A 19,794-nucleotide genomic window follows, 5' to 3' on the forward strand; every position below is an offset into this window, starting at 1 on the left:
AGAGAAGGTCAAACATTTACAAACATTAATGACCAGATTTAGCTGATTGGGAGAAAGCTGAAACTGCTGGAAAGCACTCAGGAGATGATTGACAGCATGATTAGTGGAAGAGGGAGTTGTGTAGATGATAGTATCATCTGCATATGGATGAAACTTAGCACTTGGCAATTAACTATCCATTTTGTTTATAATAATAATAATAATCTATTTTATTGAAAATCCTGTCAAGGAACTCAAGGACATTGCACAAAAAAGGTCAGCAAATTCACAAAAATATTCATTAAAACACAATCAATAGTAGCAGACTGTGTCGGATCGGGACACAGGCTGCAGAAGGGTCTCCATCGTGTGACCTGACTGAAAACAAAACAAACATGCGTCTCTGATATTGTTCTGGGGGCCGGGCCAAATGTGGAAGTGGGCCGGAACCGACCCGCAGGCCGTAGTTTGGGGACCCCTGATCCACACCAATGTCACTTAGGACTACATGATGATCACCAGAGTCAAAGGCCTTGGATAGACCAACTTGCATGTTTAAAACCTTTACATGGTGTAATTTGCTGTTTGTTTGCACTTAGATTGTATTTTAGGATGTTTTCAAGATCTGTACCACTGGACTGGCAGACAGGAGGGGTGGTTCCCCTTTTTAGGAAGGGGGACCAGAGGGTGTGTTCCCTAGCAGGGAATCACACTCCTCACCCTATCCCAGGGTACTGGAGAGGAAAGTCTGTCTGATAGTCGAACCTCAGATCCAGGAACCAACACTGTGGTTTCCGTTCCGGTTGCAGAACAGTGGACCAGCACTACACCCTCTTTAGGGTGATGGAGGGTTCGTGGGAGTTCGCTCATCCAGTCCATATGTGATTTGGAGAAGGCGTTCCACCGCGTCCCCCGTGGTGTCCTGTGGAGGGTGCTCTGGGAGTATGGGGTCCAGGGAGCCTTACTGAGGGCTGTCCGGTCTCTGTATGACAGGAGCACCAGACTTGGTTCGCATAGCCAGCAGTAAGTCAGACCTGTTTCCGGTCCACGTTGGACTCCAGCAGGGCTGTCCTTTATCACCGGTTCTGTTCATAGATTTTATGGACAGAATTTCTAGGCGCAGCCAGGGGCCGGATGGGATATGGTTTGGGGACCACAGGATTTCCTCTCTGCTCTTTGCAGATGATGTTGTCCTGTTGGCTTCATCGAGCCGGGACCTCCAGCGTGCATTGGGGCGGTTTGCAGCCGAGTGTGAAGCGGCTGGGATGGGGGTCAGCACCGCTAAATCTGAGGCCATGGTTCTTGACCGGAGAAAGGTAGTTAGCCATCTCTGGGTGGGTGGGGTGTCCCTGCCCCAGGTGGAGGAGTTTAAATACCTTGGGGTCTTGTTCACGAGTGAGGGAGGACCGGAGCGTGAGATTGACAGGCGGATCAGAGCGGCGTCCGTAGTTATGTGGTCGCTGTATCGGTCCATTGTGGTTAAGAGAGAGCTGAGCCAAAAAGCAAAGCTCTCAATTTACCGGTTGATCTTTGTTTCAATATTCACATTGGTGAGCTCATGGTCATGAGTTAGACTAACCCTGGGTCATGACCCAAAGAACCAGGTCCCGAATACAACCGGCTGAAATGAGCTTCCTCCGTAGGGGGGCTGGACGCTCCCTTAGAGAAAGGGGGAGAAACTCGGTCACCCTCGAAGAGCTCGGAGTAGAACCGCTTCTCCTCCACATCCATAGGAGCCAGCTGATGTGGCTCAGGCATCTAGTCCGGATGCCCCCTGGACGCCTCCCTGGAGAGGTGTTCTGAAGCCCTGGGGAAGACCCAGGACACGCTGGAGAGACTTTGTCTCTTGGCTAACCCCTAACCCTAACCCTGTGAGTTTCCTGAAAGCCGTTTCAAACAAATACTTTTTCTTTATTAATTTCTCTATCAAATCGTTTGAATGAATCTCTAGAACCTTCAAAGATCCATAACAATGTTCCTCCTCAGATGTTCTCCTGTGAATCCTCAGTCTGGGTTTTCAGACCTTCAGGACTCTGTTGATGTTCTTCTGTCTTCAGTACACGGTGGATCCTGGAGTCCACCAGAACCTGAGCCTGGTGGACCTGCTTCAGTCTCTGCAGTCCCTCTGCTGGTCCTCTCTGTCTCTGAGGTCTCTGCTGCCCCCTGGTGGCAACAGTCTGAGCAGGTCTGAGATCAGATCAGCCCTGTCCTGGTCCTTCAGGACTCTGGTCTCTGACCCGCGGAAGGGGGACAGTCTCAGGTAAACCTAAAGCTGTTTTCATCATCTTTACCTGGACTACATGACTGACAGTCATGCTCCGCCCCTTTACCCTGGAAGGATGCTCAGCTGTTCTCTCTTCCAGGCCCCGCCCCCTGCTGCTGGTGGGGGTGTTGGAGCTCCCCCCTCAGTCCTCAGAGGTCAGTCTGACTCTGCAGCTCAGAGATGCTACAGGAACTGTGAGCTGTGTCGTTACGGAAACCAGCCAGGAGGAGGGAGGGGCACAGACGGCCTGTTTCAACACAGCCTGGATAGGTGGGATGGATCGGTCCAAAGACGCACAAACTCACATGTACACACATGTACACACACACACACGTCGGCCAGATACCCATGCCAGGGTAAGTAGGAGCGCCCCACGGCCCCCAATGCCAGAGAGCAGGGAGGCACAGACAGTGCAAGCTCCCCCCACCCACCACCACCACACCTGGGGGCCCAGAGCTGGACCCTGCCCTGAGAAAGCCCCCCCAGCCCCAGGAGTTCTGAGCCCAGGCATGAACCTGAACAATGATTCAGGCGGCTGGGTAGCTCGGTTGGTAAGGTGGGAAGATACCATGCAGGAAACCAGGGTTCGATTCCCGGAGGGGGAATGAGCAATGGTACTGGGGGGCGATTACCATATCAATGGCAAGCAGTTAACATCACCCAGTGAGGGTCCTTAGGCTAGACCCTTAACGTTGCTGCCTCCCGAGCGCGGTTCAGCTGCAGCTCACCGCTCCCCCAGGGGATGGGTCAAATGCGGAGACGAATTTCCCTTCGTGGGATAAATACAGTGTAGAAAAAAAAAAGAACCAGAGAACCCGCCTTGTGCTCCAAGCAATCCCCCCATCCGAACCACTGGTCAGTGCGCCATCTATTGGGGAAATGTGGACATTGCAGGGAAAGATCAAAGGAACAGTCAAATTTTTTTTCAGACAAGTTTGAGGGGTCGTATTAAAAAATCTAACGGGTAATTTTTGACCCATTGGCGTCAGTAGAGAGGATGGCTAACAGGTGAGCAGATCTGAGTGTGGAGTCATGAAGGTCAGAAGAAACTGGAAACAAACTCTGAAACCGGGTCAGATTGATCCCATGTCTTCATGCTGCACAGAAGGAAACTTTATGGATCATTTTTTATAATTTCTCTGGAGCAGAAGGTGGAGGTAGTGTTGGCAAACAAAGGTCAGATGAAGACTCGTAAGACAGGTGTGTCACAAAGGTGGGACAGGAGGATCTGAACAGGTGAGTCAGAGGATGAGCAGCAGGTTGGGATGAAGAACAGAGGTGGAAATGACTGGTGGAGGGATGGAAGGAGCACTTTGAAGATCTGAGGAAGGAGGAACATGTTAGAGAACACAGAGAAGAAGAGGAGGATGCTGTGGAGCAGGAAGCAGCAGCAATCAGTGAGGAAGAGGAGGATGAAGAGTGGAAAGGCAGGTGGTCCTGAGAACATTCCTGTAGAGATCTGGAAGACTTTAGGAGACGAGGAAGAAGAGTTTCTGACTGCTGAAGATGATGTTGCAGGAGAACAGAGATGTTCAGAGAAACTCCAGAGGGATGAAGATGATGAGATGGTATGAGAAAGAGAGTCGAGGAAGATGGACTGAGGTCAGAGGAACATCTGTGAAGAACAGTTTGGTTTCATGCAGAGAAGAAGTTAGACTGAGACTCTGATGCAGAGATGAAGATAAAGGTTCTGTTTGGAGAGGACAGATCATGGATGTTCTGGAGGCAGAAGAGGATGTAGTGATGATGATGATGGTGAAAGGATGCTGAGCTACAGGAAAGAGGAGGTTCATGGATGAAGGAGGACATGAGGGAGGAGCATGCAGAGAAGGAGGTTAGATAAGGCAGATTATTCTCTGTTGCGTCTCCTGAGGGAGCAGCTGAAAGACAAAGAAATGTAGAAAAAATCTTACAGATTTCAGAATGATTCCTGCAGCAGAAGATAGACGTTACCTGCTCCTCCTTCGTTTCTCCTCTGGAGAATCGACACATTAACAGAGAACAAGGAGGCATACAAATCTTCAATAGAAGAAAAGACGTTTCTATGAAAGGCGCTTCTGTCACCTGCAGGTTCACCTGTGTGTTGGGTCTGTGAGACCCACCTGTTGTGTCTGTGACTGTGTGTGTGTGTGTGTGTGTGTGCAGGTTGTCTGGTGTGTGTCCTGCAGTTCTCCATGGTCATAGAGAGGTTCCTGCAGTCAGAGTTCCCTTCAGTTCATCACCTGGATCAGGAGAACTTCATCTCCCACAGAGACTGCAGGTACAAGCGCTGGATCATCTCTGAGAACACCTGGAGGGTCTGAGCAGAACAACAGAACTCTCAGTCCTTTTTGGGCTTTGGACCAGAGTTAACTCCACCCACCTCACCTGCAGTCAGACCTAATGTAAAGACCGGGATCTGGTCCCATAAAACACATGTCTGTGTGATGGGAGAGTGTTGGATGGATGGATGGATGATGGATAATTGGATGGATGGACGGAAGGATGGATATATGTATGGATGGTTGAATGGGTGGATGGATGGATGTATAGATGGATGGATGATGGATAATTGGATGGATGGACGGAAGGATGTATGGATGGATGGATCAATGGATGAATTGGTGGATGGATGGATGGATGATGGGTGGATGGATGGCTCCTTTATGTGGACACCCCTGAGGTTTCTTCATTTTTTCCAGAATCCGGGTTTCCACTCCGGGTCTGGAGTGGTTTTCTGCCGGGAACTTGACGTGCCACAGGGCAGAGAGCAACTCTCTGATGACGGAGAATTTGCGCTTCGTGTTTTTAAACACGCATGTGCATTGATGTATGTTTCTTCAAGGACATGAGTGTAGATCGCGGGACAGAGAACATAAAAAAAAAAGTACTTCTCAAAAATCCACCAGCCAATCAAAATCCTCACCGAAAAGTACGGGACTTGATTGACATGCAGAATGGCCAATCGGACATCCTCTGACACATACGTCACTGCAGACGCGAGTTTAAATTCACTCAGCGCAAACTCTCTGTCATCAGAGCGGCTTTTTCTGCCCCGCGGCACATCATGTCCCCAGTAGAAGACCAGCAACCGGAGTCTTTATTGAAGCCACCCCGCGTGTCTCCTCCTGCTATCAGCTCTGCAGTTCTCCCCAGATAAATCCGAGCTCATCAAGGAAGCTGCAAGGCAAGCGCTTCGTACGGAGCCAGCAGACAAGCAGCCAAATGCCTCACAATATGCCACGCTCCCCGCATTGCACCGTTACAGCAGAGCATGAATACGATGGTCGCTGCTTTCTGTTTTTGTAATAAAATGCTTCATCTGTTAATACAAAAGTATCTTTATGTAAACTCACTGTGTAGTTTTTAATCATCAGTACATAAACAATACTGTTCATAAACATGTAACTAATAAACATGACGATGGAAAAAGAAGTACTTTTTTTTTATCTTTTCTGGCCCGCGATCTACACTCATGTCCTTGAAGATCAATCGCGATCGACGTAATGAGCACCCTTGAATAATATATACATGCATAATATATATAATGATGTCAAAACAGGTTGTGGCTCCGGGTGCTTTTTTTTTCATTAGGGGCGGTCCCAAATGGCTCTTTGAGTAAAAAAGGTTGCCGACCCCTGGGCTATACAAATAAAATTGAATTGAATTGAATTGAATTGAATTGGATGGATGATGGATGGATGGATAGATAGATAGACGTGAGAACCTTCACCAAGCCTGAGTAAAGTTCATTCCAGAACGGTGGTCCAACAGTGTCTGAAGTTGCAGAACTTTACAGAACAATCCCGGTTCTGTCAGGTTCTCAGGTTCTAATCATGTTTGTGTGTCTTTGTGTAGTAAATGTGTGTGTTCCTTTGTGTGTGTGTGTGACAGGGTTTACCTGCAGTTCTCTTTGGACCACCTGATCATCCTCAGCCCATCTGTGACCATGACCACATACCTGAGGCACAAGGGGGAGGAGTCAGGAGATGATGTCCCAGATCAGCATGAAAACCATGAAAAGGGGGAGCAGGGATGGAAGAGGAAGAGGAGGGAGGAAGAAGAAGATTCTTCAGACTCCTCTGATGTCATGACAGCAGACTCTGTGGGTGGAGCCTCACAGTCCTGGATTTCCATGGTCATCAGAGTGGAACACAAAGGGGGTGTGGTCTGGAAGAACACAGAGAAGAGGGAGGGGCTTCAGCTCTGCTTCTCACTCAGAGCTGCTGTGATTGGCCCAGTGGTCAGCTGGAGGCGGGACCCAAAGAACACGGCGTTGACGGAAGAGGAGGCGGAGCCAGGCAAAGAGCAGAAAGTTAGTGATGGTGTAATGAAGAGATCCCATGATGCACCTGACTAACTGTGTGTACATGTGTGCATGTGTGTGCCTTTGTGTATGTGTGTGTGGGTACACGTGTGTGTGCAGGTGCAGCTGCTGTTCTCAGGTGTGTGTTCTCGATGGTTTCCTGTCCTCCAGCCTGGACCTCTTTACAGAGTGGTGATGAGTCAGGTAAAACACCTGTGACCCGCTCACTATGGGCGGGGCTAACCTGCAGCTCAGCTTCATCTTTACCTTTTTAACGGTTGGACACCTGTATTTTGATAGTTATAGTTTGTATAGTTACACTAAACAAAAAATGTAAACCTGCAGGTGTGACCCTCACCTTTCCAGGTGTGACCCTCACCTTTCCAGGTGTGCAGCCTTTAAAAACTCTGAAGCTGATTGGTTCTCTGCTGTCTGACAGGTTCCCTTTGATCTCAGTTCCCATGGAGCCTCAGGGGATAAAGGGGTGGAGCTTCTGTCAGACTCCACCCTCCAGGTTGGATCTGATTGGAGGTTCCACACTCTGCCACGCCCCCTGCTGCTGCCCTCCTTCATACAGGTGAAACCGGAGTCTGGCTGTCGTCTCAGCTTTCTGCAGATGTTTTCAGTGGTAGCAGAGTCACAGATGATCAGTAATCCTTTGGTCCTTTAGTCTGAAGCTCTTCTCAGAAGGGGGGGGGGGGGGGGGGGTCTGTGTTTAGGATGACAGCTGTCTTTGTCATTGTGGGGTCCAGATGACCCCATCCTTACATAGATGTGACCCCTCCCATGACAAAGGTGGACAGGATGTCTGCAAGGACACTAGTGAGAATCAGAAATAATTATGAACCAGATCAGTGAGGTTCTAGTGGGTCACAGATGACTCCTCCCCCAACGTTACCTTGGATCAGGTTAAACCATCTCTCATCTCTCTTCACCTGTTGGTCATTTCAGGTCCCGCCCCCTGTGCTGTCTGTGTCTCAGGTTCTGGAGAGCAGGTGAGCTGCAGTGTTCTTCTACAACTGTTATGTGTTGTGACAGATGGTCAGATGTTCTCTGATCTAGAACGTTGGCCTTCAGCAGAATATCAGCTCTGTTCATCCAGAAAGGCTCAGGTTCATGCTGAAAGCTTTGGGGAGATCTTCAGAATAAATACTCTGGATCTCCCAACATCTTCGTCTGTTATGAGGAGAAAAACGTTTGATGGTAGCTCCTCCCACACGCGGTGGGAGGGTCAGGTTTCTAAACACACTTTTGGAGAAACGACCAGCAGACAATTGATTTAAATGGAGTGCGTGGAGGGAAGGGGGGGTAATCCACGACACACGTCTGTCCAGAACCGGGGCCTGTGACCCGCATGGATCATCCGTGATCTATACGGGTCAGCCGTGCACCTCTCGTAGCTTCCAGCGGGATGGGGTGTCAGACAATCTAACAAGTGAATAAAATAATGAAGCTCAGAGAGATGAGTCTGTCTGTCATCAGCACCACTGCTTTTCTCTTCAACTCCCATGATGCATTGGTTAATGTGACGGCTTCTCCTACTGCGCTGCTGTTAACCGTCATGAAGGTCAGCAAACACAAACATCTGTTCTAACAGTTTGTGAATCTGGATAAAAGCAGGAACAGTTTAGTTTGAACACAGGAGTCAGTAACAGTCACAGATTCCACATTCTGGTCTAAGTCGTCTTTATAAAAACAGCTGTTTTCTAATAATGTCTGTTAAAGGACAATTCAGTTTCAAACTTTAATCACCTTTGAAAAACCTGAAGGTAAGTTTCAATAAAGCAAAAGTAAAAGAAACATTAAGGTAAAGTGGCCAACAGACACATTGAAGTGAAACAATTTAATCACCAAAAAATAACATTTTTGTTAAAGTCACATTTCTGATTTAGACAAAAGAAAATTGAATAAAACGTTGGCGTGTTCATGTTTTTGTGTGGTTAAAATTAAACGTATAAACAAAATGTTGGTGGTTTTTGTCTGAAATCTATCAACTATTTACTGATTATAAGCCTATTTTTTCAAACATTACAGTCGCTGTAGCACAAATAAAATAACCTGTTTGAAAATGAAATGACCTTTTAGAAAGAATGTCATTTACTTTGGTTTTTGTGACGTCACACTGAACTGCATTTGCATGTGAGATGGTGGAGGGACTGTAATCCACACAGACCACAGACTTTCCCTTTTTGACACTTTGGGATGCTGATGTGCTGCAGGATTTTTGTCAAGTGTACCTCAGCTCAACAAAGGTTGACAAACACTGACTTAGAGGCTCTATGTGATGATAGTCTGAGCCTTCCAGAGTAAACTTTATCCATACATTGGAGCAAAAAGTATTCAGTCAGCCACCAAGTGTGCTAGTTCTCCTCCTTAAAAAGATGAGAGGCCTGTCATTTTCATCAAAGCTAAACCAACTCAATACTTTGTTCTATAGCCTTTGTTGGCCATGACAGCAGTCAATTCTTTTCTGTAAGTCTTCACAAGGTTTTCACAAACTGTTGCTGGTATTTTGGTCCATTCCTCCATGCGGATCTCCTCTACAGCGGTGATAGGTTAACAGGAGGATCTTGAACTTGATTCTAGAATCAACTGGGAGCCAATGGAGTGAAACTAACACAGGAGTGATGTGATCTCTTCTGGTAGTTCCTGCTAACAATCTAGCTGCTGCGTTCTGAACAAGCTGGAGACTTCTTAAGGAACTCTTAGGACACGCTGCTAACAAGGAGTTACAGTAATCCAGCCTCCACGTAACAAATGCATGGATGAGTTTTTCAGCATCACTCTTAGAAAGTATATTTCTGATCTTAGCAATATTCCGCAGGTGAAAAAAGGCAGTTCTACACGCCTGAGATATGTGAGGCTTAAATGATAAATCCTGGTCAAATAAAACCCCAAGGTTTCTAACTGTGGAATTGGGGGCTATACTTATACCATCCAGGGAGACTATCTGAGCAGACAGAGCATCTCTGAGGTTTTTAGGACCAAGTATAATGACCTCAGCTTATTCTGGGTTCAAGAGGAGGTCATTAATTGTCATCCAGGTCTTGATGTCACTGATGCAGGCGTTCAGTTTCTCTATCTGGTCATTCTGGTCAGGCTTCATGGATAAATACAACTGCGTATCGTCGGCATAACAATGAAAATTAATGCTGTGTTTCCTGATTATGTTTCCTAGGGGTAGCATATAAAGCGTAAACAGGATCGGTCCCTAAGAAATGTTGAGTCTTTAGAACAGTGACAGTATCACCGTCCTTTATCTCAAACAGATCCTCTGTTGTTCCTGATACGGGGTTTGGATCTGACTTTACCTCTGAAAACTGTGAGACATATTCCTTAACAGCTATAATAAAAAAATCGTTGAACACCAAAGCAACTTGATCAGGATCAGAAATGGTGTTTCCTTGGACTGAGAGTTCATATCATTGGGATTTATGGGGTTATGTAGCCGTTTCCAGATGGCTTTTCCATTTCCTTTAGCCTCAGATAAAACATTTTTGTAGTATCTAGATTTTAATACACTTTGACAACTAGATTTCTCACTTTTTTGAAGATCAACAAGTCAGTTTTTAAGTTTTTCTTTTCAAAAATGTTTTTAGAGCAAAGTCTAAGTTTGTCTCTAACTGGTGGATGTGAGCAGAAATCCATGGAAGCTTTGGTTTTCTTCATTCTTTTTTTCTTGATAAACCTGTCAACCACGTTTGGTTTTGGATAGGAAAACATTGCAACAATCAATAGTCTGGTTATGAGTTGGAACTTCTTCCTCTATAGGTCTTTTCAGCTCTCTTTCCACGTTTAGCCTTTCCTTGTGAGGAATTATCAATTTAACCTCATTTTTATTGTTTTTAGTCCTTTAAAAACGATTTCCGGTCAGTTTTCTACTAATCAGAGTCAAACTAGGATCTGATAGCGTAAAGATATTATATGACTTTATGATTCACTGTAGTTTATTAGTAAGTATGATGTCAATTCGTGTTTTGGTGCTTCTGATTAGGCAGAGTCTTCATCAGTTGGTGTCAGTCAAATCTTCCTGTACAGTTTTAAGTGGTTTTCTACTGTGATCATCAATCAGATCATCACCTCATGTTGTCTCTGAAGCATTTAAACAGAACCTCCAAGCCCCAACAACAGTTGGAGGTGTTGTCAGAAGGAGGGTCTTATATGACTAAAATATTAAAGTTATAGGTGGAGACAGACAGACATTTAGCACTTTAACTGATACGATGTATGTAAATCAAAACTCCTCCACCTCTTCCTGATGCCCCGTCTTTCCTAAAGCATTTCTATCCATGAACATCAATTACTGAGGTTGAAATCCTATCATGTCACTTAATAATCAGTAATATTCAAGTGTCCTCCAGAACCCTTTTAGGTTTAACACTAAGATCCCAGACCACCTTTGAATGATTGACATTTGAAAGAAAGAGGTGACATTTATGATGTTGGTAGCGTCTTGGTGTGATGTCATAGTGCTAATGTGCTGTTTTGGTTAATAGTTGAGGTTTACCTAAGATGACATTTACAGTCCTCTCTTATCTATTTCAGTGGGAGAACTTCCACAGTAGGTCACTGACTGAATACTTTTTACATGAACAGATATTAACTTTGAAACATTAAAGAACACATCTTTTATAAAATCAGAGTTATTTTTGTAGCTCATCTTCCTACACAGAAGTAAGATGACTTGATGTCTGAGGCCCCGCCTCCTTGTTGTTAACCGAGACAACAAGGAGACCACCTAGAGCACATGTGTCAAACTCAAGGCCCGCCGGCGAAATGTGGCCCGCCATGTTATTTTATGTTATTCTATGTGGCCCGCGAGTAGGGCTGTGACGATGACCGCATCACACCGTTTTTTTTTGTTGAAAGTTCAGCATGTGGCGCGTGATTGGAGCTATAATAAACACATTAAACACATTAATCTTTGCTGATAATTTCCTTTTTCTGCTAGTCCTGTGTTCAGACTTTCCTCCTTTCTTTCAGACTGTTCTCTCCTTCTCTCCCACCCCGCCTCTCACTCTCTCGTCGGCGCTCGCTCTCTCACTCTCTGCTGCATGTGACACGCGACTCACTTTACACACACAGGCGCTCGCTTTCAGAAGCACACATCCTCATTCAACAACAGAATTTTTAAGCTTGTGAGGAAATCCGACAAATTTACTGCGTTCTAATTATTAATTTCCAGTGTATTCATTTCCATGAATCTCACTACATGTTTTGTTTGGGAACTATTTTGTGCAGCGTAATGTTACGTGTCTGTATACACAAAGGCGGAGCCTCCTGCCCCGCGTTCTTCTGCAGTCAGTTTATTACAGGGAAATATAGAATATTCTGAGAAGATGTCTGTAGCAGAGAGCACAGGTGAAACCTCACGTACAGCTAGAGAGCGGTCCACTGCAGAAGAAACAACACGGACCCCCAACACACGCGTGTGCGCTCCTTCCTCCTAGTCCTACACACGACGCAGCGCGCTCACACAGTCACAGTTAATCTACAACACCCACATAGTTAGTTCATTAGTTAGATAGATAGATAGATAGATAGATAGATGGAGTACTTTATTAATCCCGAGGGAACTTGCATATCCATCCGATGCTGCTCAAATACACAGACATTCAATAGAAATTTAAAGTAGTTGAGTAATAAATAGTCATAAAATCATAAAATAGTTACACCCACAAAAAACAGAATAAAATGAATAAAAATATAAGAGCAATAAAAATAAAATAAAAGAAGTAAAAACAAAACCCTTAAAGTGGGAAACAGTAGATGCCCGTTTAGTGAGTCCTCCTCATGCCCCCTCCCTTCCTTCCCAGGGGCATTGAACAGTCTAATTGCACTCGGTGCAAAGGACTTCCTGAGTCTTTCTGTGGAGCATGGCAGAGAGGGAAGGCGGTCGCTGAATACGCTCCTCTGGTCACTAAAGAGTCCATGTAGGGGGTGACCAGTGTTCTTCATTGGTGTCCAGTTTGGACAGCATCCTCCACTTTCTCCAGGCTCCGCCCCACCACACAGCCTGCCCTCCTGGATTCAGTTTCTTTATGTCCTTTTTGTTCAAGCACCCCTCCAACACATCACTGCATAAGACAGGGCACTGAAAACAACAGACTGATGAAACATAAAAAGGAGATCTGAGCAGACATTAACAGAGGCGAGTCTTTTAACAAAGTACAACCTGCTCTGCCCCTTCCTATATATGGAGTCCATGTTTACCGACCACTTCAGCTTCCTGTCCAGGAGGACTCCAAGATATCTGTAGTTATCCACTACCTCCACCTCTGCTCCACCAATGAGGATGGGCTGAACCTCAGCAGGTGTTTGACAGAAGTCCACCTCCATCTCCTTTGTCTTGGTGGTGTTTCGTGTGCACGAAGTCCTCCACCAGCTGTCTGTCCTCCCCCTCCTCATCCTCTTTGATACAGGCCACAATTGCTGTGTCATCTGAGAACTTTTGCATGTGGCATGCATCAGAGTTGTAGTGGAAGTCGGGGGGGGAAAGAAGGTAAAGAGGAGAGGTGAGAGCACTGTGCCCTGTGGAGCCCCCGTGCTGCCAGTCAGTATGGAGGAACTGCAACTCCCCATTCTGACAAATTGTAGCCTGTTTGTCAGATAGTCTGTTATCCATGACACCAGTTGGAAGTTCACACCAAAGGAGAGGAGCTTCTGCTGGAGAAGGAGGGGCTGGATTGTGTTAAAAGCGCTGGAGACGTCAAAAAAGAGCATTCTCACAGCACAGCCCCCTGTGTCCAGGTAGGAGAGGGCCCGATGTAGGAGATCAACTCCTACTTTAGGTTGGTAGGCGAACTGGAGAGGGTCCTCATCCCCCCGCACCTGGGGTCTCAGGAGCTGCAAGACCAGCCGCTCCAGCGTCTTCATGACATGAGAGGTGAGGGCGACCGGCCTGTAGTCGTTCAGCTCACTGGGGCGACTCTTCTTGGGCACAGGAACGATGCATGATGTTTTCCACAGTGATGGGACCCTCCCCAGCTGCAGGCTCAGATTATAAACCTGCTGTAGGGGTTCTCCTAGCTCTGCAGCACAGGCCTTAAGGAGCCGTGGACTCACTCGGTCTGGGCTGCCTTCCTGGGGTGGAGCCGTCTCAGCTCCCTGCTCACCTGATCAGCAGTGATGGAAAAGGGGTGATCATCTGGATTTGATGACTGAGATGGGGCAGGGGGGGGGGGGGCAGCAGGAGGGGGAGCAGAAGCAAGATGGTTGGGGAGATCGGTGGGGCACTGCAGCACCGGGGAGCAGGCAGCATGGGGGTAGCCTGGGGGGAGCTGAACCGGTTGAAAAAAACATTTGGTTCATCTGCTCTCTCCTGACTCCCACCTGTCACACCGCCCTCTTTTCTGCTTCATCCAGTCATGGTCTTCATGGTGTTCCAGACCTCACGCAGGTTGTTGTCCTTCAACTTCTGCTCTGGCTTCCTCCCGTGCGCTTCTTTGGCCTCCTTCATGCAGACTTTTAGTTCCTGTTTAACCTTTCTCATCTCCTCCTGATCTTTGCTCCTGAAAGCCCTCTTCTTCCTGTTCAGACTGCCTAAACTTCCCTGGTAACCCAGGGTTTGTTGTTTGAGAAGCTCCTGACAGTTCTGACAGGCACCACCAAGTCCACACAGCAGTTCATATAGTCCGTCATGCAGCCCACAGCTCCTTCAATGTCATCTCCATGAGACCCAATCAGTTCACTCCAGTCCGTGCACTCAAAGCAGTCTCTGCGGGCCTCCTCAGCTCCAGCAGACCATCTCCTGACCTGTCTGGTGGTGGCTGCCTGCCTCTTCACAAGAGGGGTGTAGCTAGGCTGCAGGTGTATGAGGTTGTGGTCAGGGGCAGCTGAGTATGCGTCCAGAGTGTTTGCATACAGAAGATCAACAGTTCTGCTATTTCGAGTGGGGCAGACGACATATTGGTGAAAGGTGGGCAGAGTGGTTTCCAGGGATACGTGGTTAAAATCCCCAGAAATAATGATGAACGCCCCTGGGTGCTTGGACTGCAGTTCTGTGGTTGTGTTGTGTATTGTCTCCAGAGCCGCCTGTGCTTCCGCTCTCGTCAGAATGTAAACACAGAGCGCGATGACGTGGGAAAACCCACGTGGGATGTAATAGGGTCTGATGGCCACCGCTAGCAGCTCCAGATTACGGTCACAGATCACCTTTTTGACGGTCAGATGATTCGGGTGACACCATCGTCTGTTGGCGTACAGGATGAGACTACACCCCTTACTCTTCACATTGGATCTGGGTCACGGTCTGCTCTTATGGTGGTAAAGCCGGGCAGATCCACGTTAAAATCCGGCACATAGCTGATTAGCCATGTCTCGGTGAAGAGGAGGTGGCTGCTCTCCGTGTAGCAGCGTTGTGTCCTGATCAGTCCAGTGAGCTCGTCCGTCTTGTTGGACAGGGCGTTAACGTTTCCCATAATGACGGAGGGGATGAATGGTTTGAAACGCCGCCGGTTGGCCGCTTTAGCCTTCAGCTTCGCCTTGTGTTTACGACCAGCTCGGCATCCCCGGTATTTCCGCCTAAGCTCCGATGGAATAACATGACGGATTCCGGGGTTTTTATGTTTCCTGAGCATCAATAGTTCATTCCTAAGATAAACATTTCTACTAATGCTGGCCTGCATTAGTAGATCGAAAGTCTAAAACCTACAAACATTCACACACAGAGCAACGGATGTGCAGCCTCGCGCAGGCGCAGAAAAAGTACCATGTACTTAGTTAGATAGATAGTAGTTGGTTGTTACTGTTATTTTTTAATAAAGAATACTATGTTGTAATTGTATTTATATAACTGATGCAGGGATTTTGGGGGGGGGGGGGCTGCAGTGGACCGCGCCCCCTGGTGGTTCATCATGGTGGTGATAAATCAGACACATCACAGCTCTACCCGCGGGAGCTTAACAGTTTTTAATTTCTTAAAATAAAAATTGGTGTGTATTCACATCTAGGGGGATTTGGACTGGAAATATGGGACTGGGCAGCTACACATGAGGACTTAAACACTGTCCATAACCTAACCTGACAGAATCAAATGTGGAAGGATTTATGCTAAAGTAACAAACAAACATATGTTTCTATGCAACTGGAATTGTCACTTTAAAAAATTATAATAAATAAATAATGAGTTATTTAACATTAAGGAGTAGTTACATTTATTTTTTATTACATTTAGTTACATTTATAAGTTACATCTGGCCCTTTGAGGACAGACACTATGCTGATGTGGCCCTCAGTGAAAATGAGTTTGACCCCCCGAACTAGAGTCAACCAAGTCATCCTAGAGTGGGTGTAGGTACCAAAACTGTTCTGCCTGCAATAAGGGCCTGCGACTAATGATGACGTCACAGTATTTGATTGGCTGTACTTTGGTCTGATGTCGTGTAGGATAGTGATTAGTCCGGACAAATTCTGGTACTACCATAGAAGAAGATAATGAGTGAGACAGTGAAAGTGAGTGTGTGGCTGTGTCCGAATTACCGCCCTAAACCCTATATAGTGCACTATATAGTGCGGTCGCCATTTTGTAGTGCTGTCCGAATCTACAGTTTAAAAATCATGTGCACTAGAAATTTCCCAGAATTCTCTACGAAAAACCAGTGTGGATCGATGCTCACTCGATCGGCGAATATTGCCCAGAATGCACTGCGTTCATACCAGAATGCATTGCGTGTGACCCACAATACACTGCGTTTGAATTATTCAAAGATGGCGGACGGTTGCGCTAGAAAGAGGACTTAAAAATGTAAGTATATTTAAAAGTATCTTGTATATGTTGTAAAATATATTTGTAAATACGTAAGATGACTTGTTTAATATGTTATATTCCTCAATCGACTATCTACATTGTTTGGAAGCTCATCAATTTCGGTAATGCTAAAGCTAACGCTAGCGCGAATTAGCATTGAAGGCTAAAAACAAACGCTGTTGATAGTACATCAAAAAGCAGTGAGTTCTAACCGTAGTAATAAGTTATTAACACATTTTTAAAATGTGTTTATATATGTAGGGACTGACGAGGATGAGGAAAATCTGATCCATCTGTGGATGGAGAAAGATAGCCTGTTTGTTATCAGGCAAGCTCGTGCCGGATGGGAGTAAAGAGACACTTGATCAGATTTGTATTTATTTATCATTAAACTGTAATCGTTGTCATGTTGGGGTAAAGGTTGTTGTTGAAAGAGGAGAGGAGGAGAGAGCAAGAAGGGACAAAGAGTGACAGGAGAGTCTGTTAAGCTTACCTGAGTTTAAATATTGTTCACAAAATGTAACGTCATCGTTGTTTTTGCAATTTGTTTAATAAATGCATGAACAAAAATGAATTATTTACATGTATTATTTAAATCTGAGCCATTTTTAACAATCTCAAAAGGATTTTCATATAAATATCAAATGTACATATTTACATTTTCGTTTTATATGTTAACATTTATTTTTATATATGTTAACAATACTCCTGGTCTTCTAGAGTCATGTGTGTCACAGTTGGAGCTGAAAGGAAAGCAGAGATCTGTCCTCGCAGACGGACGCCACTTTACCCGTCCTACTGGTTCCTGCTGTGGCTCAACATCTGTGGCTCCCAGCAGTCCCCTTCTCTGATGCACAGATTGTGCAGAACTGAACTGCAGGCAGTGATTTTCATCGCAAAGGTTGGTTTTACTTCCAGTGTCCCCAGAAATATTGCTCTCCTCCTCATTTGCCAAATGCTCTCTCTCCACCACAGAGCATGCCTTGGCGTGGTGCTGGTTGTAACGGGCCTGAACCGCATTCCTCATGGGTTCCCTGTAGGGTGTCAGCAGCATGATGGGATGTGCAATGCAGGGATACCCACCATCACCCAAAAGGATCATTCAGGTGGGTAATGTTTTATTTACATAAATTGGGCTTTTACGTAGAACCTGTGAACTGTGGACTGATCCTTGATTCCCAACAAAAATATCTCTAAATTTGGCTTAGAGTCACATACAGCCTGCAGTTGAATGGAATAAAAAAAGCTTCCTGTTAAAATAACAAGCTGCATTTTCTTTTAGGGCCTTTATTCTTATGTGGCAGCCATCAATGCTCCCCACGACCTTTTGGAAGGTGGAAGACCAAGCGAGCTGCTATAAAACCAGAGGTGACTAATGGCAGTTCATTCCCACTGGATGCTGGGTGACCCTGCTCATCAGCTGGAGGATGCGGTCTGCCGTCCTGTGGACAACGTCACTTACAGTGGACCGTGGCATGTCAAAGGCTCTGGTTACCACACTGTATGATGTGCCACATGCCAGCCAGAAAAGAAGCAGGACCTCAGTCTCCTGTGCCCCCCCCAGAGTGTGAGGAACCCGAAGCTGCTCCACCAGATGCTCAATGGTCCTGCGGGTCAACCGATCTGCGGGTCTGCCGGTCTGGTCTTGTGTCGGACTGACCGTCAGCGTGAAGGGCCACGACAGACACCTTTATGTTGGCAAAGCAGTAGAGACGTGGAAGACCCTGTAAAATAGAAAAATAATTATTTCATTGAGAAAATTAAATCTGATTTTTTTGAATGTTTCATTTTATTCTGATGTCTTACATTTTAGTTTATGACGTATTTATAAATGCTGGAAAATCTCGTGGTTTTTTTGGCTGGGTTTTTGGATTTTTATATAAATATTTAAAAATTAAAGTATTTTTGTTTAAAACAAGTGATATGGTTTGACTCTGAATAAAAAATACTAAACTTTGATCTCACAAGTGTTTCATGTAGTTAGACTATACAGTTCATAATCCAGTGTTGAAAAATAATGTTAAGTCTTACCCAGCAGACTGTGTAACCTTGAGCACAATTAGTAACAAATGCTTAAATTGAACTAATAAAAAACTTTAAGTTTAACTCACAGGTTGTTCATGTCTGGCCAGGTCATCCAGAGTAAATCTGAGACGTCTGCTTCTCCTTGCCGCCCTGTGATGCTGCATATCTGCTCGTTTTTGGTTTGATCCCATGAAAAACGGTTGAATTATTGCCAGGAACACGGACAGATTCATATATAAAGCTATTTTCAGTAAGGTAGAAGAAAAAACTACAGGAAAAAATGCCTCCTCGCAAGAGCCCGTAAATCGTTCAGCGGCACAAAAATAAATATTGCCATGGAGTAATAACATGAGGGTTTATTTATCAACTAATACATAAAAGCTACACCAATGTGTTTATAATTTTATTATTTATAAATCAGCCACATTTTCCATGATCAGAACACAGCAGATTCATAAATAGTCTTCATAAAATGTTCATATTTATTATATTTTTAATTTGACAAATGGGTGTCATTCTCCGCGTTAAATAGAAGTAGTTCCCCTCCAGACCAGGTGGTGGCGGTAATGCGCCACTTTGTTTCCGTGCTAAGCGCCATTTGAAAACACCCGAAAGAGAAAACTAGTGAGCACGGGTGTCCGAATTGCTTTGAAAATTCAGAGAACTATATAGAGAACTATATAGTGCCGCACTATATAGGGTTTTAGTAGTTAGGGGTTAGGGCGGTAATTCAGACACAGCCTGTGTTTGCCTACAGGCGGGGCTGGTAGCACAGACTCTTCCTGAAAGGGGCGGTCCTCCCTTTGTGACATCACAATGGGGAAACCCACTCGTTTTCATGGATTGGGAGGGGCTGGTACTCAGAGTTCAGGTTTTTAGAGGAAGACTCAGAAATGCTTGAATGGATCTAAATACCACTCTGGGCTTGTTATTGTGAGGAATGATCATTATAAAGCAATTAAAAACTCAAAAAGTTAATTTTGACATAGACCTTTGAATGCATGTTTATTATTGCCCCCCCAGTGGCCAAGAACGGTTATTGAGGAACTAATGTGTGTGTGTTTCAGTTCAGAGCTGGTTTGTTTTCAAGGTCAGATCTCTGAACGGATCAGTGTGGATGATGGAAGAACACAGCCTGGAAACAAAGGTACACACTCACACATATGTACACACTCACACACAGGTACACACTCACACATATGTACACACTCACACATGTACACACTCACACACAGGTACACACTCACATATATGAACACACTCACACACATGTACACACTCACACACATGTACACACTCACACACAGGTACACACTCACACATATGAACACACTCACACATATGTACACACTCACACACATGTACACACTCACACACAGGTACACACTCACACATATGAACACACTCACACACAGGTATACGCTCACACATATGAACACACTCACACACAGGTACACACTCACACATATGAACACACTCACACACAGGTACACA

At 45.5% G+C, this 19,794-nt stretch overlaps 1 protein-coding gene across 1 annotated transcript in view; it reads left to right on the forward strand.

Moving 5' to 3' along the window:
• The window catches only part of LOC101160869 (CST telomere replication complex component 1), a 35,212-nt gene that overhangs the window by 9,476 nt on the left and 5,942 nt on the right, over positions 1-19,794 (forward strand). Inside the window, exons 5-12 of the mRNA XM_023966116.1 lie at positions 2,037-2,239; positions 2,343-2,512; positions 4,388-4,502; positions 6,116-6,536; positions 6,648-6,731; positions 6,967-7,104; positions 7,479-7,522; positions 19,368-19,447. Of these exons, the coding sequence (XP_023821884.1) occupies positions 2,037-2,239; positions 2,343-2,512; positions 4,388-4,502; positions 6,116-6,536; positions 6,648-6,731; positions 6,967-7,104; positions 7,479-7,522; positions 19,368-19,447 (1,255 nt within the window). The remainder of the gene's footprint in view (positions 1-2,036; positions 2,240-2,342; positions 2,513-4,387; positions 4,503-6,115; positions 6,537-6,647; positions 6,732-6,966; positions 7,105-7,478; positions 7,523-19,367; positions 19,448-19,794) is intronic.

Source organism: Oryzias latipes, chromosome 18 (genome assembly GCF_002234675.1).
Source record: "Oryzias latipes chromosome 18, ASM223467v1".
NCBI lineage: Eukaryota > Metazoa > Chordata > Actinopteri > Beloniformes > Adrianichthyidae > Oryzias > Oryzias latipes.